At 61.4% G+C, this 22,856-nt stretch overlaps 1 protein-coding gene across 1 annotated transcript; it reads right to left on the reverse strand.

The window, feature by feature from the left end:
• Positions 1-1,856: 1,856 nt before the first annotated feature.
• On the reverse strand, positions 1,857-19,669 carry FRMD1 (FERM domain containing 1). Its single transcript, XM_060283529.1, has 12 exons — positions 19,530-19,669; positions 17,957-18,093; positions 13,660-13,750; positions 8,276-8,355; positions 7,905-7,987; positions 6,532-6,979; positions 6,180-6,245; positions 5,819-5,887; positions 5,069-5,243; positions 4,167-4,541; positions 2,665-2,744; positions 1,857-2,078 (listed from the first exon to the last, which is right to left on the reverse strand). Exons 2-12 carry the CDS (start codon positions 18,023-18,025, stop codon positions 1,857-1,859), a joined length of 1,758 nt encoding a protein of 585 aa, XP_060139512.1. The 5' UTR covers positions 18,026-18,093; positions 19,530-19,669.
• Positions 19,670-22,856: the final 3,187 nt, after the last annotated feature.

The following is a 22,856-nucleotide window of genomic DNA, read 5'->3' on the forward strand; positions in this document are numbered from 1 at the left end:
AGCAGGTGTGCAAGGGGGGGGAGGGCCAGAGGGACGCACAGGTGAATTAAGCCATACCACGCCACGTGCCTGTCACCAGCCTCAGGCTGGGAGGGTGGTGTTACCCGTGGAGTCCCACCTGTTCCAGAGCAAGGAATGCAGGGCCCAGCTGGGGTCAGGAGATAGGTGAGACACGGCACCAGCCCTGCTTTTCCCTCTGGGGACACAGAGTGCCAGCCTGAGGCCAGCTCCCTCTGCCGTCTGGGCTCAGCGCAGCCACTCTGCACTGTCCATGAGGTGGACGGTTCGAGAAGGCCCCCTGCACGTAGGGCCCTGGAGGCGGTGGGGGCCATGTCTCAGCCCTGGGGCAGCTGCCCTGACTTGGACGGGAAAGCACAGCGTTAACTACAGCCCACCCTCCGGGCGCCCCGACCCCGGCGGGTCCAGCCCCAAGTGGGACACTCGGCCTGCTCACTGGCCTCTTAATCACCGGCCAGTACGGCCCCCAGCGAAGGTCAAAGTCCCTCAATATGCTTTTCCAGAAATCGCTGTGAAACTCCACTCAGCCATTCAGCCACCTGTGGAGCCGCCAGCTGGAGAGGTGGCGAAGCTCGGAAGGGGTCTCCTGCCCCAGACGAGGGGTGTTGGCGGTCCGGACCCATCCCTGTCCCCACCTCCCATCCAGTCTTCTGACTCGGGGAGGGGAAGGGGCAATGAATGGCCGGTGGGCGGGGGGTGACCAGTGCTGACTAGATGCCACGGCTCCCTGGTGCCCAGACGCCCTCCGGGCTGGGTGGATACTGGGGCAGGAGGTGGGGAAGGACCACCTTCAGAGCCTGACTTGTGATGGGAAGGAGAAAACTCAGGCTCTGCGCTGGCGGGCTTTCTTCTGGAGCCTTCCTTCTGTGAGTGAGAGTAGATCACGGCTTCCTCCTTAGCCTGCCCCTCCCACTTCCTGCCACCAGCTCCACAGGACCAGTGTCCACGTGGCTGTGCGGTTCCAGGCCCGGTGCCTCTGTGTACACACGGCGGACAAGGTGGGCTCTGCTGAGGGTCTGGGGTGACGCAGCTGGGCCCACGGCTCACAGAGGCACCTCTGTCCAGTGGGCCCAGGGCTGTGAACAGCAGGGGCTGCAGAGAGGGTGGTCTGGGGAACCTGTGGCCAGTGCAGTGACAACGACGGTGACCGTGAGCTCAAGGACTCCCGGGAAGCTTGCTGTTCTTGGTCTCACCATCTATCGAGGAGTTGGTGGCAGGGGAACCCCAGAGGTCTCTCCAATGTCCGAGAGCAGCTAGGACATTGGTTCCCAAACTTTTTGGCATGAGGGACCGGTTTGGTGGAAGACAATCTTTCCACAGGCGGGGTGGCGGGTGGGGGTGGGGGGAATGATGGTTCAGGCGGTAATGCGAGCTCCGGAGGGCATGCTGTGCGGCCCGGCCCCAAACAGGCCGCGGCCAGGCGGTTGGGGACCCCTGAGCTGAGACACCTTCCCTCGAGCGTTAGAGGCAGCGCGGCCCACGCGCCACTGCGCAGAGACTGGAGCCGCGGACCTCGGAAGATGCTCGGACCGGCCATAGTCCGAGCAGCAGGGAAAGTGAGACCTCGTCGGCACCTCCAGGCCTGACAGAGCTGGCTCCACCCCTCAGACAGGTGAAGGTGCAAAGCCGCCAGGTAAAAGGGGCGGTGCCAGAGGCCCCGTTCAGCCTGGCGGTGGTAGGTGGGAGCCTCCAGGGCAGAGAGGGCCAGCGAGACGTGGATGGAGAGATGGACGGAGCCCCGCGTGGATGGAGCGGCGCTGCAGGGACAGAGTCCCAAGTGGGCGGAGCCGTGCGGCGCGGACGGGGCCCTGCGGGGGTGAAGCGGAGCTCCGAGGCGTCTACACCACAAACTCCTCAGGGTGGTGGTCTTCTCCGAGCAGGTCCAGGGAGCGGGAGTTCACGGACCTCCTCGGCCCGGGGTCCAGCGCGCGGCGGAGGGGGCAGCTGCGCGGGGCGGGGCGCGGGGCGCGGCGCGGGGCGGGACGCGGGGCGGGGCGCGCGTCGTCCACGCTGCGGTTGCGCGGGGCCGCGGGGTCGGCTGCCGCCCGGGCCTCCGGCACCTGCAGGGAGAGACCAGGAGGCCGTCTTGCAGCCGCCTCACCCTCCCCTCCATTCTCTCCCCCTCCCGCCCCCGCCCCCGCCGAACTCCCACCTCCTGCCGGGCCCCCGCCCGCCCGCCTCCCTCTGAGTCAAATCGCACCCTAACATTCACTCTCTTTCCAGGGTCACCACCCGCCCACTGGGGCTCCCCCAGGTCCGCCCTAAGCAAGGCCCGGCGCCTCCAGCCCCCGCTTCCTCTGCCTCACCTCCCAGGGCCACTGGCTTTGGCCCCCCTCCTGCTCCTGGGCCCCGGGGCGCAGCCCCCCAGAGCCCCGCACTCCTGGGGCCCGAGCTGTGCGGGCCTTGTTCACACCACCCACCGCCTGGGAAGGGGGCGGGGCCGGGGGCCGCACCGCACGGCAGGCCGAACTCTCAGCTCTCAGACGCAGAGGACCCAGCTCCCGACCCGCCTCGCTCCCTAAAGCCTCACCGGTCCCCCACTGCCCGACGAGTCTCCCGGGGACCCTCGGGCGGGCCTAGGGCCCCTGACCTGACGAGGCGCGATGCAGAACAGGGAGAGGCCGCCTGGCCCACGTGGGGACCTACCTGGTGCAGGGCCTCAGCGCTCGGGCCCGTCGTGCTCACCAGTGTGACCCGCACCGCGGCCAAGGGCTGCTGGGGAGAGGCTGCGAGGAGGGCGAGGGCACGTGAGCAGGGCCCGGGGACACCCGCCTGCTCCCTGCAGAGGGCAGCCCACCCCAGGGCCCCAAACTCTGAGATGAGACTGGGTGCCTCTATGGTTCCCGCACCCCTCCTCTCAGGCCTCGGGGTCACAGAGAGGTGGGCTGTGACCTTGGCCTCCTCCCTGCAGGTCATCTGGAACCCCAGACTATCACGTGTCTTCTCCACGTGAGGTGTCGGAGCCCTTTCGAGGAGCGATGGTTTCTGTGGGCGACCTGGGCTCCTCCCCTTAGGTGGTCTCCGCCTATCCCAGCCTTCTCCCTGCATGGTCCCCCAGGACCCCACCCACTCCCTGCCCCCCCCTCCCAGCTCACACTGCCCTGTCCTTCCGCACTGGGCTGCTGTAGTTGTCCAAGTGCTCTGATGTCTAATCAAAGCAGGTGCTTACTGGGCAAACAGCATCTTATCATTATTATTGCTCATTCCAGATTGCAGACCACACACTTGGGCAAAACCTCAGAGCTGGAGACCGATCTGTCCTTTATCGCTCAGAATGTAAAGGTGGACACGGCAGGTTGACCAAAACCACCTGACACTGTGTGATCTTGGCTGACCTTGGGTAACCCTGAATGACTCTGGTTGGCCCTAGGTGATCTTGGGTGACTCTAGGCGACCCTGGGTAGCACTGGGTGATCCTGAATGATTCTGGGTGACCTTAGGTGACCCTGAATGACTCTGATTGGCCCTAGGTGATCTTGGGTGACTCTAGGTGACCCTGGGTAGCACTGGGTGACCCTGAATGACTCTGGGTGACCTTAGGTGACCCTGAATGACTCTGGGTGGACGTGGGTGATGCTGGGTGTCCCTGCATAGCCTTGGGTGACTCTAGGTGGACCTGGGTGGCCAGGCCCTGAGGCTGGTCCCCACGATTACCCATTGCATCCACTCTCAAAGACGCTGCAGGTGCTCAGGGAATAGCAGAGCCTGCGTAACCTTCCTGGGGTGACAAGGAAGGGCCCCCACTCCCAGACCTACTGCAGAGGCATCCCTGGGGACAAGGAGCTCTTGCTAAGCCGGGTGGGTGCTTGGTCCTAGAATGGCTCATAAGTGGCCGACTGTCATGTGACTTCTACTGACCCCGTGGGTAGCAAGAGAGAAACGTGGCTGAATGCTTTCCGATGGGATCTTACATGAGGGACGCTGGCCAGGCCAGGCTCCCTAGGAGTTACCAGCTGCAGGGGGATTGAAGGACCACCACCCACCGCGTCTTGCAGGGAGGGCCCTGTCCTCCCTTCTCTGCTCCCAGGCCCTGTGGTGGAGGGGCCCCTGTGTAACAAGGTCCCCAGAATCAGGGTGACGAGCACCCCAGCCTCTCCCGGCACCCACAGCGATGACCCAGCCGGCATCTAGCCAAGCAACACACTCACCTTCCCCCTGGTCCCGGGTGTCGCCCTCAGGCCCACCTCTGCCACCACCAACTGTGCCACGGCTGCTCTGGCTGGTCCTGGAGCTGCTGGGCGGCTCCTCCCCGTGGAGCGCGGCAGCCCCGACGATGGGCTCATCCACCGACATCTCCCCGGGCTCCACGGGCTCCGCCAGCTGGGAGTCGGCCTCGATGCCCGACGAGCGGGAGCTGCAGTGGCTGCCAGACGAGAGGAGCGAGAGGCGGTGCGGGGGACGCCAGCCTCCGTCCCTATTGTCCCCGCTGCCAGGGGAGCCGGGGGACGCCCTGCTGGCCAGGTCCAGGTCCAGGTCCAGCTCTAGCACGTCGCTGACGCAGGACTCCCGGTAGCACTTCTTCTCTGTGTGGGGGGAGGGGGAGGAGCGCTGGAGACGGAGCCGCAGGTGGCCGACAGAGGCCCAGGGGTGCAGCCCACCGCCAGGCCCAGGAAGATGCAGAGTCGGGGGAGGGAACTGCCACCCAGAGGTCAGGGCCCCGAGTGTCCGCTGTCACAGCCCAGGCAGCCGGTAAGCTCCTAACACTTGCCCGTGTGCTCGCGGCCCTAGGGCTCCCAGGTCTCAGGGCGAGAGGCCCCAAGCAGCCCCCGCAAGCAGGTGTGCACACATGTGCACACAGGCACTCCACGCTCACACACACGCGTGCATCGCCAGGGCCTCCAGGAACCGCGTGGGGGTTACTGCAGCCCTTGCCTCGCTCCCCCCCGGCCCCCATCTTTAGAATCAGGCCCCAGGAGAGCTGGAGGAGTGGGGTCTCCACCACCCCCTTGCCAAGCCCCCCTCTGGGAAAACAGGGTGTGACGCGGGCTGCCGTGCCCAGCGTCCGACCTAGACCGCAGAGGAGGGGTGGGCGCGGAGGGGACGGCCCCACCTTGGGCCTCCTCCAGCTGCCGCAGCCGCTGCAGCGCGGGCTGCAGGGTCAGGTGCAGCTGGTGGCTGCTACTGAGCAGGTGCAGCAGGTGGCGGGAGCGCCAGGAACAGCCCGTGCGGTACACCAGCTTCCGGGCCGCGGGCAGCCCGTCCGGCCAGAGCTCAAACCTCTTGCCCTGAGCAGAGAAGAGACGCGATGTGACATACCAAGAAAGCCAGAGGACGGCATCAGCCAGGCCCTCCGCTGGGGGCTCCCCTGTTTCTGTCCTGCCACCAGATTTCTCCTGGGGGTGCGGGTGGGGGAGGGGCCTCAGGGCAGCTGTAACCCGGCGCCCACCGCGCTGGGCCGGGGGAGGTGGACCCTGTGGGCCCACGGCCGTGTTGGGCCCTCGAGTTCAGCCTGCACCCAGGACCCACCGTCCCTGCCACCCGCCCAGCGCCAGGCCCGGCCCAGGGTGTCTGGATGGAGCGCGTCTGCGGCCTCCTCCTCGCCCCCCTTTATTGTCCCCACCCAGGAGCCAGAAGTCCTCCTGGTGACGAGAGCCAGGACACCCAGCCCGGCAGAAGGGCACTTCCAGGGGGTGGGGCCGTCTCCACGCGGGACACTCCCCAGGCCTCGGGCTGTGCCTGCACCTCGTGGGCCATGACGTGCCTGGTCAACGTCCTGAAGGACAAGCGTCTGCCAGGCTCCTCTGGGCTCCTGGGGGCTAAGACACCCCCGACCCCAGCCCCGACCCCATCAGACACGCACCAGGAAGGCCAGCTTCCCGATGTGGCGCCAGGGGAAGTCGTAGAGCAGCTGCGGAGCGCGGTTCACCTCCTGCAAGACAGCAGGGCCGCGTGCACAGGGCCAGCCAGAGGGAAGCAGCAAGACCAGCCCCCGTGGGGGAGGGGAGGGGCCGTTAAGGAGAAAGAGGAGGGGGATGGGGAGGGGATGGGGAGGGGAGGGAGGGGAGGGGTGGAGGGGGAGGGGAGGAGGGGGAGGGGAGGGGGAGGGGAGGGGGAGGGGAGGAGGGGGAGGGGAGGAGGGGGAGGGGAGGGGAGGGGAGGAGGGGGAGGGGAGGGGAGGAGGGGGAGGGGAGGGGAGGGGGAGGAGGGCCCCTGCCGGTCACCTGATAGACCTGCACCCCTCTGAGGGTCAGTCCCAGGACAATGGTAGGTCGGTCCTCCTTCTTATCCTAAGAGGACACAGACGTTGGCAAGGTCTAGAGCCCCTGGCCTGGGGTTGTGGCCCCCCTCGCAGACCCTCGCTGGTGGACCAGGGGTGCCTGAGGGCTGAGGTGGGGTCCCCGGGCCTCCTCCCATTTCCCCTCTGATGCTGGCTGGGGGTCCCGGCCCTAGGACAGCCGTGGGGACTCTGTCCCTCCTGTTCTGGGTCGGGGTCCCGGCCGCCCTGTGGACCCTTGGGGAGGTGCGTCCCAGGCCTGAGCCGCCCTCCCCCACCCGGCGTCCCCGCAGCTGGACCTTGTACAGCCTGAAGAAATGGACGGGCACGTCCTCCAGCCGGCAGGCCTCCCGGATGAAGCGCAGCACGGCCTCCTTGGGGCTCAGGCCCCCCTGCTCACGGTGCAGGGTGGGCGCGTGCCTGAGGATGTAGGCGCTGCCCCTCTTGGTGATGATCTGAGGAGGGAGCCGCCAGCCATCTGTCCAGCCTGCTCCCCCTCCAGCCCGGGGTCCCCCCCCCGCCCCTGGGGGTGGCGGCCAGGATGGAGAGAGGGGCCTCACCCACTGCGGGAAGTAGGCCTGCGGCTCAAAGTAGCGGCCCGAGTGTGCTGGCTCGCGGAAATTGCCCAGGTCGGCCTGCAGCCCGTAGGCAGCCAGCAGAAAGTAGGCCTCCTCCCGGTGGGCGCACTGGGACCGCAGCACCCGCTCCTTCAGGTGGCAGTAGTACAGGTGCCTGGCCGTCCTGTCGCTGGCGGGCGAGCGGGCTTGGGAGCGCCGTCTCCCTGCAGCCTGCGGCCTCCCACCCCGCCAGTCACCGCCCCCCGCCCGCCACGCCCCGTCTCGTTGCCCCAGGGCCCCAGGACCCTCAGGGCCCCGAAGCGGGGGAGGTACAGGTGGACATGCTGCCGCCCCCCTGCTGCTGAGAAGCCAGGTGAGCCTGACTTTGGGCAGGGCTCCTGGGACCCAGGACTGGCCGACCTGGTTTATAGCCGCCTCCTAAGAGACAGGCCCCTTTCTTCTGCTAATTTCCCAACACACACAGGGAGCAGGGCCCCTGGGAAGAACAAGTTCAGATCTTCTAACACTACCACCAGCGACTGGCCCCACAGCACGGGGCAGCCACGCTCCCTCCCCGCAACCTGCCTGTTCGCCCCTCCGAGACTTTTCCAGAACCTTCCCCCCCACCAGCTCTCTGCCTGGGGAGGCTTGTGGGGACCCCGGCCCACTTGCACCTGCTCAGGGGGCTCCTGGGACACGGGCCCCGCTTACCCGCCCCCGCTCTGGGGGCGCCCCAGCATCTGTATTTTCCCACATGCTCTGGTGGGGTTCTCTCGGGAAAGTAGGCCCAGGAACTCAGAAGGAGGCCCTGCAGGTGTGCCAGCCTGGGGTCCTTTCCCACCCGGACGGGCACCAGCAGCTGGGCGCGCAGACCAGAGCAGGAGGAGGCCCCGCTTACAGAGGAATCCGCAGACCCTCCAGCACACACCTGGGAAACCCCACCCTAGGGCATAAAATACCTGTGTTCGAAACACTCTTGTTTCTGCCCTAGTCTTTACATGTTGGTTAATTAAAAAGAATGGCTGCGCCTCTGCCCCCCAAGCAACAGCGATACCGCATCCTGACAGGTGGTCACCCTTCCGGGAACGTGCCAGAGAACCAGCGAGCGACTTTACCTGATAAGCCTTCCGTTTTCCACGTAGTACTGCACCCTGAGGAAGGCCACGAAGGGGGCCCCGGGCCTGCCGCTTCCCTGGGGCTGGAAGGGTGAGAGAAGGCGGTGCTGAGACCTGGGGGGAGGGGGCTGACCCCGGCTGGTGCTCAGGAGGGAGCACCATCTGCATCGCTTCAGACCCAGCCGGAGGCCACAGCTCAGGTCTGTACTGCGGGGCAAATGTCCAGAACACTGGAGGGCGTTGCACCTGCACCCACAGGGCTGGCTTCCCTGCGCCCGGCAGACTCCGCGCCGGGACCTGGGGCGGGGGCCAGCAGCTGGGCCTCCCGGGCCCCTCCACCCTGCCCTCCCCCGCCTGGCAGTTTAGCTCACTCTATGCCTTTCTCTCTTCCAGTCCTTTGAGAAGTATTTGCTGAGCTTCTGCTCCAGATCCATGAAGACGTGCTCGCTGTCTACAGAGAGAAGCAGGGCCTGGAGCAGAGCGTGCTGGGAGGGGCCCGTGTGCGAGCAGTCACACGCGGTGGCCTCCTTGGGGTGGCAGGCTGAGAAGCGTGTCTCCTGACGTCCAGGCTTTACCGGGTGGTTTTCCAAAGTGCGGAATCTTTAGACACTGACAGCGCGACGGCACTAGAGCTGGTCCTTGCCGGGAGCGTGACCGTCCGGAAGGGTCTTCCTCCCAACAGCCCCTCTCCCAGCTGTAGACCGAGTCCTTCGAAACTGGAAAGGCCTGTAAACCTGGGGCCAAGCTCCCCAACTTCAAGTCAAGTCACATTAACGTGGTAATGCTGGGAATGGTCATGGGACCCTTCTTTCCAAATTCTACGCTCTGTGTTTTTGGACTATTACGACCACGTGTTTCCTTTGTGAGCTGGAGAAAAATGAGATTATTCTAGAGAGGAGCGTGGGGCGGGCCGGCCTCCCTCCGTTACTGTCAGGCTCAGCTCCAGAACCCGTGACTCTCAGGGCCTCGACTGCGCCACCTGCAGGCCCCTCTCTGAGGACAGCAGGACAGCCTGACCCCTCCCAGCTCTACGAGGCAGCCTTCCGGGGTATAGACAGGGCGGTGCCAGGGGACCAGGGCGGGGCCCGCCACACCACTCAGCAGCCCCCCGCCTCAGGAGGGGGTGTGCCTGCCGCGTGCAGGCTCTGGGCTTGGGACCCTGAGCCAACCCCCGCATCCTCAACACCTCGGCTGTTATCTCTGCTCACTTTGCAGAGGAGGAAACCGGGCCTTGTAGAGGCTTGGAAGCACGCCAGTCACACGGCTAATAAAACCCTGGTAGGGGTCCCCAGGCCAAGGACCCTCGAAGCCCGGGGTCAGCAAAGGAGGGCCCTGGGCCAAGCAGAGCACAGCCGGGCTCCTCTGCTACATAATGTCTGTAGCTGCGTTCGTGCTCCAAAGCCAGAGACACTCACTACCTGGCCCTGTACAGGAAGCGTGCCCACCTCTGCTCTGAGCAAGCACTGCTTTTCATTCATCTAGACCATCCTCTGTGTCTGGGAGGCTCCCCCAGGGTGGTTGGAGCCCACAGGCTTAGCCATCGCGTGCCGTCTGACCTTGGTGGCGCTGTTAAAGGATCGGGGTTCTGTCGAAGGAGCCTGCACGTGGGAACAGGTGTGAAAAGCCAAGCCCCACTTGCAAGGGCTGCGAGGGTCCTTTTCCGCATGTGATTATCCAAATCACCTGCCTGCTCCTTCCAAGCTCCCCGCCAAGTTCATGATAAAGAACAGAAAGAAACAAACCACCTTCAGCTTAAGTTCAAGCTCCAGAAGAAAAGTCCCGACAGCATCACTAACCTAGACGACAAAGGTGCTAGAAACGGATCGAATGTGCTCTCAAAGTCGCCCACTAGCCCCCCAGCTGCAGCCCACCCGCTGGACGTGGGCTTCCAGCACTGCCCACCTGAACCCATGGGCCAATCTCGCACCACTAGAAGTAGGGCCCAGACGTGGCGTCCGGTGACGGACACGCCCAGGGCCAGCCCTGCAGTACGTGTGATGCTGTCCCACCCAGAAGGCTGAGTGGAGTGACTGGGCGGTCCCGCCAACTTCCAGGACAGGGAAGTGTGGGGTGAGAGCCAATTTAGGTGATGCTGGGAGGAAACGGGGTCCTAGAGTGTGGGGCTGCCAGTGGGACAGTGGACGCACCGGCCTCAGCGAGCCACTGGCATGAAAAAGGGGAGGGGTGTCAGGAGCCGCATGTGTCCCCAAATTCTTATGTTGGAGCCCAAACCCCCAGGGCCTCACAACGTGACTGTATTTAGAGCTGGGCCTTCTAAGAGGTGCTTAAGTTAAAATGAGGTCATTAGGGTGGATCCTGATCCGGCGGGACTGGGGTCCACATAACAAGAGGCGCTCAGACACAGATCTGCACAGAGGGCTGGCCACGTGAGTTCAAGGGGAGAAGATGGCCAAGTACACGCCGAGGGGAGAGGCCTCAGGAGGAACGGCCCCACTGACCCTGGGATCTCAGACCTCTAGCCTCCGGACTGCGAGAAAACAGGTTTCTGTCGTTTACGCCACCTGGTCTGAGGCCTCTGTTACCTGAGGCCGTGCAGGCTGCGCAGAGGCTGGTTCTGATCCTAAGAGGTTTAGGGACCAGGTGACAAAACACAACGCGGGGATGCTATTTGGGTCCTTATTCTTACAAAGCAGCTATAAACAGACATTTCTGAAACAACTGGGAAATTTAAATATCAAGCGAATATTAAATAATATCAAGAGGGGCTTCCCTGGTGGCGCAGTGGTTGAGAGTCCGCCTGCCGACGCAGGGGATGCGGGTTCGTGCCCTGGTCCGGGAGGATCCCACATGCCGCGGAGCGGCTGGGCCCGTGAGCCATGGCCGCTGAGCCTGTGCGTCCGGAGCCTGTGCTCCGCAACGGGAGAGGCCACAGCAGTGAGAGGCCTGCGTACCGCAAAAAAAATAAATAAATAAATAAAAAAAATAAAATAATAATATCAAGAAATTGTTAATTCTGTTGGGTGTACAAATGGCATTGTGGCTATTTAAGAAAATATTCTCTTTCAAGAGATGCGTAAAGAGTATTTAGGGATGGAATATCACGAAGCCTGGGATTTATTTTAAATAATCAGCAGAACATTCCGGGTTCAATGGAGCAGGTTTGGCAAAAGGTTGGCAACTGCTGCTGTTGTCTCTACTTCCAGGGATGTCGGAAAATCCTCAAAGTACTGTTTCAGTAAAATGAGCATTGCGTCTCTCTTCTATCCTGCAGGGCTACCTGCCGGACGGGGGGCTGGCTGCGCGGCCCGCCGTCCTGGGCAGAGGGAGACTGGGGTGGGCCTGTGAATGCCACTGGCCTCCTGCTTCTCCCTCTGAGACCTCCTTGCTCCGGCGGCCAGCCCGCCACCCCTCTCCCGACGTCCCTCGATTGCTTTACTGCCGGTGGCCGGGCTTCAGGTCCATCCTCACTCCGCGTCTGGAGCCCCCAACGTGCCCACCCACTGAGTCTGAGCCCGCCTGCACGTCCCACACCCAGACCCCAGCGGGGCCTCGGAGGGCCAGGTGGTGGCGGCACTGCACCTCACGCCCTGGCGGGGGGACCCAAGAGCTGGCAGCTGTCCTGGACCAGAGAGGCCCGGAGTGGCACGCGCCCTCAGCTAAGCCACCTCCAGATGCTCCAGAGGCCCGGGCTCCCAAGTGACAAAGCTCAGGAGGAAGAGGTACCCCTGAACCCAACCACCGCGTCCCAGGGGTCGGGGCCCCCCAGAGCCTGTGACCCCCTCCCCCCAGGGCTCCGGGTCTCAACGAGTCCCCGCACGAAGTCACCACGCGTGTGCGTGCCCTCTCTCTGCTTTACTGCCCGCGTGTGCCCGGTCCTACGCCACGAGGCCTGTGCCGCGAAGTGAGCGGTCCCGCCACCTACCCCAGCCCCCCGCTCAGCCTCCACCAGGCCCACCAGGACCCTCTCTGGAACAATGGGGACTTCATTTCCATGAAGCGGGAAACTTCTAGAACAAGACGACAGACTTGTTGAGGAATGGGCACTGGCAACCCTCCCCTCCCCCAAACAAACCAAGCTTCTTAGAAACGCTCGCGTCCTAACTGGCTGTCTGCGAGGGCCAGGCATCGCGTCCTGACTGGCTGTCTGCGAGGGCCAGGCATCGCGTCCTGACTGGCTGTCTGCGAGGGCCAGGCACAAGGCGGCGGCGGCCAACGGCTAAGACGGCGATTCTGGACAGAAGCATAAACTGGGGCAAAGCTACCCATTAACTGAGCTTTCCCTGCAAACCGGGAAAAGTCCACTAATATTAAAATTTAACCCAAAGCTGCTACTCCAGGACATGAACCCCATGATAGGCGCCGGGCCCCTTGCCTGCAGCACCGTCTCACCAATGTCCCCGATTCTGTCCGGGACCCGGAACTGGGGAGCGATTTCCTGACAGGAGAAAAGGCGGTTGTCCTGAGCTCTACCACCTCCCCCGGGCCAGCCTGGGGATCCCACACGGGACACCCCAAGTCCACGCCAGGGGGCGCACGGCCAGGTCTAAGGGCAGGAATTCCCATGGGGACCTTGACCAGTGACCCCACCTCATCCTCCTTCTCTTCCCTGCTTCGTCCGCGCCCCCCACCCGCCCCCCAAGTCCCTAGGCACTTGGCCACCAGAAGTCCCAGGGCTCGGCTCTCAGTCACGCTGAGACGAAATTACAAGCTCCAAAGAGAGCTTGGCGGAGACGGGAGTCGCACCAGTGACAAGACTGGGGCCTCCACCGCTGTGCTCGGGCCCGGAGAGGTCAGGCGGCCCAAGCACGGAAGCTTCTCTGCGGCTGGGGCCGAGGGAGCCCACGTGGGACGAAGGCCTGGGTCACCACGGGGGAGCCACCGCAGGATTGTTTCCCTCGGAGAAATGCTCACGAGTCTGCAGGACACGCTGCACGGACCGCCGAGGGAGAGGCCAGGTCCTCAGAGCCCATGTCCCCATGGGGTCTCCCCATCTCACTCGGCCCCCACCTGGACGCCTGCCTGGGGTGCACAGGCTGGGGGATCCAGGAGGAGGATCAAGCTCCCCTGCTCTGCCCTGTGCTCGTCCACTCAGCCTGGGGGCCTGGAGGGAACCTGGGACGGGGGGACAAGGCGGCCGCCCCACCTCGTCTGCCAGCACTGCCCCTCCTCACACCAGGGGTCCACGGAAGCTCCATCTGACCCCCGGCTCTGAACTGGGCCCTGCACACCAGCAGAGCCCAGGGCTTCCAGAAAGCAAGCTTCCAGCCTGCTCACCTTTTCTCTCCAGAGGAGGGAAGTGTGCAAGTGTATATGTGTGTGTGTGCATGTGTGCACCTGTGTGACAGCATGTAAATACGTGTGAGTGTGTGCCTATAAGTGTGAATAAGTATGTGAGGGTATGAGTGTGCCAGCACGTGTGTGAGTATGTAAGTGCGCGCGTGTGAATGTGTTAAGTATGTAAGTATGTGAGACAGTGTGCACGAGTGTGGTTATGTGTGTTTGTGTACTTCGTGTGCGCGTGAATACTTGAACATGTATGTGTGTGCCTGAGTGTGCATGTGTGTGAATGTGCAACTATGTAAATATCTGCATGTGTGAGCATGAGTGCACGCGCCTGTGCTCCGGTGCAGCGAGGGGGAATCGCCCAGACACCCTGGTGCCCTCGGAACACGTGGGCACCAGGCGGCACCAGGCGGAGGCCTGGGGTCTCCTTCAGACTCAGCCCCAAGCACCCGCCCTCCCTGCCCTGGGAGGGGCCCGGGGGGCCCAGGGTCGTCGGGCGACGCTTGCTTACTTCTTATCACACTGAGGCCAAAGAAGTGGGCTTCTCTGATGCCGGCCAGGTCGCACACCTGCTGGAAGAGCTCGTGCCCGGCAGCCTGCACCTGCGATAGAGATCAGAGGTGCTCAGGGCGCTGAGCAGGGCGACCTCTGGAAGAGGAGGGAGTCCAGAGGAGGGTCCACCGAGCCGGGCTGGTGGGCAGGGGGTCTGGCTCAGCGGGCTTCCCGCTCAGCAGGGTCAGGGCTCGGGGTCCCTGGTCACTCCCCAGGCTGACGGCTAGAAGTCCCCCCAACACAGCAGGCCGCCTGTGAGAGGGTGAGACCCTCACGAGGGCAGGGGCGGCGTGCCCGACCCCAGGACAGGAGGCTGCTCCCTCCAAGGACGGGGTGTGGGAGGCTCCGTGTCCCCAGGAGCCCCACTGGGCTCTCTCCTCACTCGAAGCCAGCATCGCTAGGCGACTCCTGAAAGCGGGGCTGGCGTCTGGGCACTCCTGAAAGGGGCGTGTGCTGCAGGGGAGGCGCATGTCTCCCCACGGCCCAGTTCTGCCACAGCAGCCGTCCTGCCCCACAGGAACCTCCTGCCGGGCTGCAGGGCCCAGGCCGAGCCCCAGCGCCGTCACCTCCCCGCCCCTCCCCGCTCCCACGCGGCCCCAGTCCTGGGTGTGCGTCCACGCCTGCACGAGTGAGGTCTCTCTCGCATCGGTGTGTGTACACGGAAGGGCGGGCTCTCGCCCTCACCACAGCTATTAGCCAGTCGGCTTTCCATTATCCACAAATGCTTCGTGACACCTAAAGCGTTAACAACATCTTCATATCAGCCATCCCACACGTTCAAATTTCCGGTTGTCTCACAAACGTCAGCGTTTTCGTGCTTTGTTGATTTGAATCCAGACTCAGGGAAGGCCCCACCCCGGGACCTTCCCCGCCGTTGATTCGTTGGGCACACAGGCCCTTTATCCCGTGGCCGACACAGCTCCCTGGTGGGTCTGGTCCTCTGTCCTCTGTGCTTCCTGGGCCGGTGATTGGCCCCCACAGACCTACGTTGCCGTCTGGCGCCCGTGTCCGTGTGTGTGAGGCCGGCTGGTGGAGGCTCGGGTTCACCGAACGGAGACCCATTTACCGGGGGCAGCTGAGGGGCTGGAGTGCGACGGCCGGGCAGCCTGAGGACGCTGGTCGCAGGCTTCCTGGGGACAGGCGGAGCTCCTGTGACTCGGGGAGTCCCACTTCTTAGTGGTCAGTGCCCGGGAGGCCGGCCTTGTCATCGTCCGTCTGATCTGGTGAGGGACAATCCCTCCGCCCGCGATGACGGTGACGCGTATTCGCAGCAAGGCTTCCCAGCCCATGGCTTCCTAATGCTTGGTGTGAAGCCGCACGCGGTACAGTTAAATACGGGCTCCTCCCTCACTGCTAGCCCAGTGCGCACACCCCGGAAGTAACTTCCTCTGGGCTCCGCGTGGCAGGGCCAGGAGGGCGAGGCCACAGGCACTGGAGGCTGGCTCCGTGGGCCCCGTCGCAGCCAGGATCCACGTCTCCTTCTAGAGGGTTCAGCTCTGCTCCGGCTGCACGGTCCTTCAGGAAGACCTTCCCGTGAATTTCACCCAGGAACCAGGCTCCCACAGGGCAGGGCCAATGCCCCAGGACCTCCCCTCCCCCCACCCCGCCCCAGGTCCCCTTGCTGCACCCTCCCCGTGGCATAAGGCACCTCTAAGGACACAGCGAACCCCCGGGAAGCCCATCGATCAGCTCCAGCATCTCATCGCTGGATGGGGACGCTGAGGCTTGGGGACCTTGACTCCAGTACAGAAGTGTGTCCCTGAGCAGAGGAGAAATTCCCAGGACACAGGCAAGACATTCCCGGGAGCCGTGGGGCATCTCAGACCCCTTCCGCCCCCTCCCAAAGGCAGCCCCAAACCAGCCCCGCAGGGTCCAGCGCTCTTCGCCAGACCCCTCCCACTTCAAGTGCCGCGTTTCACAAACCGCAGTCATCCTTCAGTGAGGTTACGCCCTCCCCCAGGGGCCCGCCCACTTTATGGGCGCTTTCCGTTGCCTCTCAACTCAACTAAGACAGGCAGACAAGGTGAGAGTAGGAAGGAAAGACAGACACAGAGATTCCGTCTTCCTCTGATTGGGCCCTAGACAGCCCGAGCGTCCGCGATGGCCGAACACATGAGATAGACATTTCCACGTGGACGTTAGCTTCCCGAGTTCTCCGTCGCCCTCGCACCCTGCACCCCGCGTTCCCAGAAAGGAGATGCAGAAACAGGAACTTATTTCTCACAGTCAGCAACGTCTATCAGGAACACTCCCTTCACGGGCCAAATGGGAGGGCTGACCCCTCCCCGGCGTGCCTCCAAGACGGGGTCTGGGGCTCCAGAGCACCCGCCCCCTGCCCCCCTGGCTCTGCTCCCCTGCGGGCGGGGGGCTACACCTACAGCGAGAACGCAGACGGGCTCTGGAACCAGGCGGCCCAGGCTGCAGCCCCAGCTCGGCACCAAGTGCTCGCCAACCCTGGGCCTCAGTTTCCCGTCTGTGAGATCAGACCAGCGGGGGGCAGGGCCCCGGCTGCGCGTGGAGAGGGCTAAGGGAGGGGGCAGAGCCGGACACGTGGGGGCACCAGTTAGCGCAGGAGGAGCTGCTCCGGGCCGCGATGGGGAAGAGAGACTTCGACCTCAGCTCAGACACGCCCGGAAGGGCCACTACAACCGAGCTCCAGAGACCGCCTGGCACCGGAGGGCTCAGGCCACTTCACTTTCTCTCGGGCAACTGGAATGAGGTGGAAAGACGTCAAAATCCTGGCTGGAAGCGACCTGGCCCTGCACGGACCCACTAGACGCCCCGTGTCCCGAGGGCCGGAGCTGGGGCGCAGGCAGCCCGCGGTGCAGGCTCTGAGTTGCCGTGGGGCACAGCAGCGGACCCACAGCACGGCCGGCTCGTCCGGTGTGTCCCCGCGGGTGTTTGTGCTCAGGCCAGGCCCCACGCACCCCTACAGCTGCTGTACAGAGACGGGGGCTCCCCTCCCCGGCTCACCGTACCCCCGCTCCCCGGGAGGTCCCGTCGGGGAGGGTCTCTGCGGGGCTGGGAGTCCCTGTGCGGGGCCAGCGCGCAGCCCCTCTCTCGTTCTGGGCGCTCCTTCACAGGGAGGGAGGGGCAGGCGAGGCGGGCCTGCGGGGCGCCCTGAAGACGTCTGCGTGGCAGCCGCTGTCCCGGGGTGGCCGGGGGCCTGGGGAAGGCGGTAGAGGCGAGCTTCGTCCCCAGGGCTGCACTGGTCCTCACAGACGAGGTGGCATTCAAAGCCGGGCACACGCCACCTCGGTGACGAGCTTCTTAGCTAATGGCTCTGACTTCAAACAGCTGCACTGTCTGGTGGGAGCTTGCAGGAGTCACACGCTTCCTAAAGAGAGCCTCCGTCCTGTACCTGCGCCTGCGTGTCATCCTGCGTGTGGAGTGAAGCCATGGACGCCTAAGCGACAACTCACATCTCCCCTGAAAGGACAACCTGAGTCACGTGGCCATCAGGTAGAGGCCAAGCAGGGTCTCTCACGGACACTGTCGAGCGAACCCCTGCTCCGCTGCCCCCAGCCCAGCGCTTCGGGGCTGCCCTTCCCAGGGAAGGCGGGAGCCACCTTCTTGGGAGGACAGACCCGCGGCCTCGCCCCTCCAGGCAGGACCTCACGGTCACCCGCAGACAAGGTGTGGGCGGCCTGACTCCCATCTGCCAGGTCTGAATCTGGCTCCCTCAGCAGCTTTAGTGTTTATTCCAGGCCGAGGACGCAGCTGCCCTCAGATCCACCCCCGCCCGGGTCATGGGAAGAGGCTCCAGAAGGGATGGGCCCCTCGGAACAAAATCTGCCCACGCAGGCGCCGGACGCTGCGGACTGTGTCTGGCCTGGGCCACAGCCGGGGGCTGCAGACCGAGAGGGACACACACTGTGTAAAGGTGGCCAGGGCCAGCGTCCGTTTCTCTAAGCTGGGGGGCAGTGGTGTGATTAGAACACAGTGCGGTCCCAGGGGGCAGGCCCGCCGGCACACTGGCCCCACGTGGTCCCCACGGCCACCCCTCACACATGGCCTGGCTCACCCCTGGCCCCTGCTGCCCCCCGCTGTCGCCCACCCGGCCCTCCTCTGCGCTCACCCCCACAGCCACCCCACACACATGGCCTGGCTCACCCCGTGGCCCCTGCTGCCCCCCGCTGTCGCCCGCCGGCCCTCCTCCACGCTCACCCCCACGGCCACCCCACACACATGGCCTGGCTCACCCCTGGCCCCTGCTGCCCCCCGCTGTCGCCCACCCGGCCCTCCTCCGCGCTCACCCCCACAGCCAGCCGCAGCCGTTCCCGCGTGGGGAGTAGCACCAGGACGTCCCTGCGCTCCGAGGGCATCTCGCTGTCCCAGGGCCACTTCCGCCAGCCTCACATGGGGTCTCAGGACCAGGAGCCGTCCATCCGCCCTGCGGGAGAGAGCTCGTCAGGGGCGCGGCACCGGAGGCACAGGACCGTGTGTCACCACGCGTGGGCCCTCTTCCACCGGGCGGACACAGGTGCGGCCCTGCGCCCCCAGACTCACCCAGCTCCGGGCTCCCTGGGGACAGGCACCCTGCTGAGCTCCTGGCTGGGAAACCGCCCGCAGTGGAGCCAGGCCAAGGTCCAGGGTCCTAAGTAGCCGGCTACGTGCAGGTTGATTGGAATGCAAATAAACAACGCGCCAGGCTGGCACTGCCGGCTGCAGCTAAGCCAACTCCCCCACGCACCGCCTTCTCCGTTTCAGGGACCGAGAGTAGGGCCACCCGAGGCCCGTGGCACAGACCCCGGACCCAGGGCTGCCGTGGCGGGCACTGGAGGGGCACCGCGAGCACTGGGCACGCCCGGTCCCCACTACAGCCCCTGCCGCTCGCGTCTGGAAACGAATCCCGAGGTAGCAGATGAGGTAGCAGACACTGGTCCCCAAACAAGGTCTCCCTGAAGGCCCGCTCTGATCCCTTCGGGCCGAGGTCACAGCCTCCTGCCGGGCCCTGAGCCGGTGACCTGCCGAGCTCGTGAGCTCTGACCCGCGGGGAAGAGCAGTGTTAAAGGGCGGGGCCCCTGTAGCCCCCTGAACGCGGTTTCTGCTCCCACAGGCCGGCTGGTACCCCCGTGTTTCTGTTACGGGGTGAGCCTGGAAGGGTCCCGAGCTGTCCCTCTTTGAGAGGGACTCCAAGGGGCTTTTATTTGACAAACACAGGAAGCTCCTCGAGGGGCAGCTGGGCAGGTCCTAAGGAATTCGGTTCCCGCTGTCCCTACGTCTGGCCCTATGGGGCTGGAAGGTGGGGAACACAATGGAGAGAAGGAAACCTCTTGCTGGCTCTATCTGCCTGTGATTCCCGCCCAGCTGTACGGGTCACACGTGAATCTGAAGAGGCTGCCGCCCTATCTTTTTCTCTCCAGGGTGAATGCAAAATTATTCTCTTCCGAGATGTGTGTGTCCTTTTTACCGGCAACTTAATGATTTTTAAAATGGCCAAAGAGCCTGAAAACAGATGCTGTATCCCGTGATCCCCTGCACGTGCACCCTGGTTGCTCGATTCACTGGCCGAGATGTCCTGTGACCCACTGACGAGAGGTCCCTGGCGCTCCTGCTATAAGGAGCAAACAGGGAGGACGTGAGGTGACCGGGCAGCTGCAGAAAGCGTGGGCACACACACACACACACACACACACACACACACACACACACACACACAGAGGAACCCCGAGGTGGTGGACGGAGGGACACGGAAGTGGGGCTTCTCCCGAGGAAGGTGTCGGGGACGGACGTCAGCCCCCGCTGGGCATTCAATGATCCACGGGCGAGATGCTCCATCCCAGCTGTGCTCCTCTGACCAGCGCTGGGTGACGGTGCCTCACTTGCCTGTTCGGTGCTGGCTGTGTCGTAGGTGACAGTTGGCAAAGGGCTCCAAACACCTCCAGTGACGAAAAGGAAAAGAAAGGCTGCTTCTTGTTGATAAATGCTCCACCTTGCATCATGTATCAGGTATCAGGGCAGTGGGTGCACTTCCCGGAGGGGCTGCAGAGGGGCTGCACCAGGTGCCCCAGGGCCCGCTCCCACCAGTCAGGGACCCCTGTCCTCTCGCTTCTCAGGAAGGTGGGAGTGAGATAAACACACTTCAAACACTCGGGTCTTCAGCCAACATCATTCTCAATGGTGAAAAACTGAAAGCATTTCCTTTAAGATCAGGAGCAAGACAAGGTTGTCCACTCTCACCACTCTTCTTCAACATAGTTTTGGAAGTCCTAGCCACGGCAACCAGAGAAGAAAAACAAGTAAAAGGAATACAAATTGGAAAAAAATAAGTAAAACTGTCACTGTTTGCAGATGACATGATACTATACATAGAGAATCCTAACGATGCCACCAGAAAACGACTAGAGCTAATCAATGTATTTGGTAGAGTAGCAGGATACAAAATTAATGCACAGAAATCTCTTGCATTCCTATACACTAACAATGAAAGATCAGAAAGAGAAATTAAGGAAACACTCCCATTCACCATTGCAACAAAAAGAATAAAATACCTAGGAATAAACCTACCTAAGGAGGTAAAAGACCTATACTCAGAAAACTATAAGACACTGATGAAAGAAATCAAAGATGACACAAACAGATGGAGAGATATACTATGTTTTTGGATTGGAAGAATCAATACTGTGAAAATGACTATACTACCCAAAGCAATCTATTCAATGCAATCCCTATCAAATTACCAATGGCATTTTTTACAGAACTAGAACAAAAAAATCTTAAAATTTGTATGGAGACACAAAAGACCCTGAAGAGCCAAAGCAATCTTGAGGGAAAAAAACGGAGCTGGAGGAATCAGGCTCCCTGACTTCAGACTATACTACAAAGCTACAGTAATCCAGACAGTATGGTACTGGCACAAAAACAGAAATATAGATCAGTGGAACAGGATAGAAAGCACAGACATAAACCCACACACCTATGATCAACTAATCTATGACAAAGGAGTCAAGGATATACAATGGAGAAAAGACAGTCTCTTCAATAAGTGGTGCTGGGAAAACTGGACAGCTACATGTAAAAGAATGACATTAGAACACTCCCTAACACCATACACAAAAATAAACTCAAAATGGATTATAGACCTAAATGTAAGACTGGACACTATAAAACGCTTAGAGGAAAACATAGGCAGAACACTGTATGACATAAATCACAGCAAGATCTTTTTTGACCCACCTCCTAGAGTAATGGAAATAAAAACAAAAATAAACAAATGGGACCTAATGAAACTTAAAAGCTTTTGCACAGCAAAGGAAACTATAAACAAGATAAGAAGACAACCCTCAGAATGGGAGAAAATATTTGCAAACGAATCAACGGACAAAGGGTTAATCTCCAAAATATATAAACAGCTCATGCAGCTCAGCTCAACATTAAAAAAACAAACAACCCAATCCAAAAATGGGCAGAAGATCTAAATAGACATTTCTCCAAAGAAGATATACAGATGGCCAAGAAGCACATGAAAAGCTGCTCAACATCACTAATTATTAGAGAAATGCAGATCAAAACTACAATGAGGTATCACCTCACACCAGTTAGAATGGGCATCATCAGAAAATCTACAAACAGCAAATGCTGGAGAGGGTGTGGAGAAAAGGGAACCCTCTTGCACTGTTGGTGGGAATGTAAATTGATACAGCCACTATGGAGAACAGTATGGAGGTTCCTTGAAAAACTAAAAATAAAATTACCATATGACCCAGCAATCCTACTACTGGGCATATACCCAGAGAAAACTGTAATTCAAAAAGACACATGCACCCCAATGTTCATTGCAGCTCTATTTACAATAGCCAGGTCATGGAAGTAACCTAAATGCCCATTGACAGACGAATGGATAAAGAAGACGTGGTACGTATATACAATGGAATACTACTCAGCCATAAAAAGGAACAAAATTGGGTCATTTGTAGAGACGTCGATGGAGCTAGAGGCTGTCATACAGAGTGAAGTAAGTCAGAAAGAGAAAAACAAAAATTGTATATTAACTCATATATGTGGAGCCTAGAAAAATGGTACAGATGAATCAGTTTGCAGGGCAGAAAGTGACACAGATGTAGAGAACAAACATATGGACGCCAAGGGGGGAAAGCAGGCGGTGGGATGAATTGGGAGATTGGGATTGACATATATACACTAATAGGTATAAAATAGCTAACTAATAAGAACTGCTGTATTTAAAAAATAAAATAAAATTCAAAACAAAAAACCACTCGCGTCTTCTGAGCCGGGTGGGTGCTCAGGTGGGAAGCGGCCACCTGCTGAGAGTCTGTGGTTCCGGGTCTGGGGGGAGGGCCACCCCTGCACTGGGCCCTCCTGAGGGCTGCTGCCCCGGGACCCCTTCTCTGTGCAGCCTGCCTTTCTCTGGATGAGAGAAAGCATCCTCTAGCATGAGATGGACCTGCCAAGAATGTTCTAGAAATGAAGCTTCTGAACCATAAGCCCGTAAGGAACAGATGTCACAAAACAACACAGGAAAACCATTCAGCAATACTGGTAGGTGGACAAACGTCAGTCATGCCGACCCAAAGAACACATCTTACGTGATTCCATGAAATGTCCAGAAGGGGCAACGTCCACAGAGACAGGAGGCAGGTGTGCGATGCCTGGGGGGAGGAGCCTGCACACGGCGTGGGGACGTGCCACAGTCAGATGGTGGAGGCTGCACAGTCATAAGTTTACCAAAACTCACTCAATTGTTCACTGAAAATGAACGTATTTTACAGTATGTAAATCCTACCTCAATAAGGCTACTAAAATACATGTTATAAAATAGTAGAAACCCACAAAAAGTCATCAGTCAATGGCACAGAATGCAATGCAACCATCTGCCGGAAATGCCCCTTCCAGCAGGTGTGTGTGTGCGTGTGCGTGCGCACACGGGCGTGTGCACGTGTGAGTGCCCTGATGACAGGCTCTCCTGCACCGTCAGTACCGCGTGTGGACCCTTCCCCGTGTGCCTCGCCTGCCCTTTACGGAGCCAGTTCTGATGGCCGCAATGGCCCATTTTAGGGAGTTCAGGGGTCTTAGTTAGCGGTCGGGGAGGGGAGGCCCGCCTGCCTTCCGCCCCACTGCTACGCCCACGTGCACTTTGCCCGCCCCCTCTGGTGCTCCTCCGGCCTGACCCATCTGGCGTTCAGTGAAGAGCCC

This window comes from Globicephala melas, chromosome 14, assembly GCF_963455315.2.
Source record: "Globicephala melas chromosome 14, mGloMel1.2, whole genome shotgun sequence".
Taxonomy (NCBI): domain Eukaryota; kingdom Metazoa; phylum Chordata; class Mammalia; order Artiodactyla; family Delphinidae; genus Globicephala; species Globicephala melas.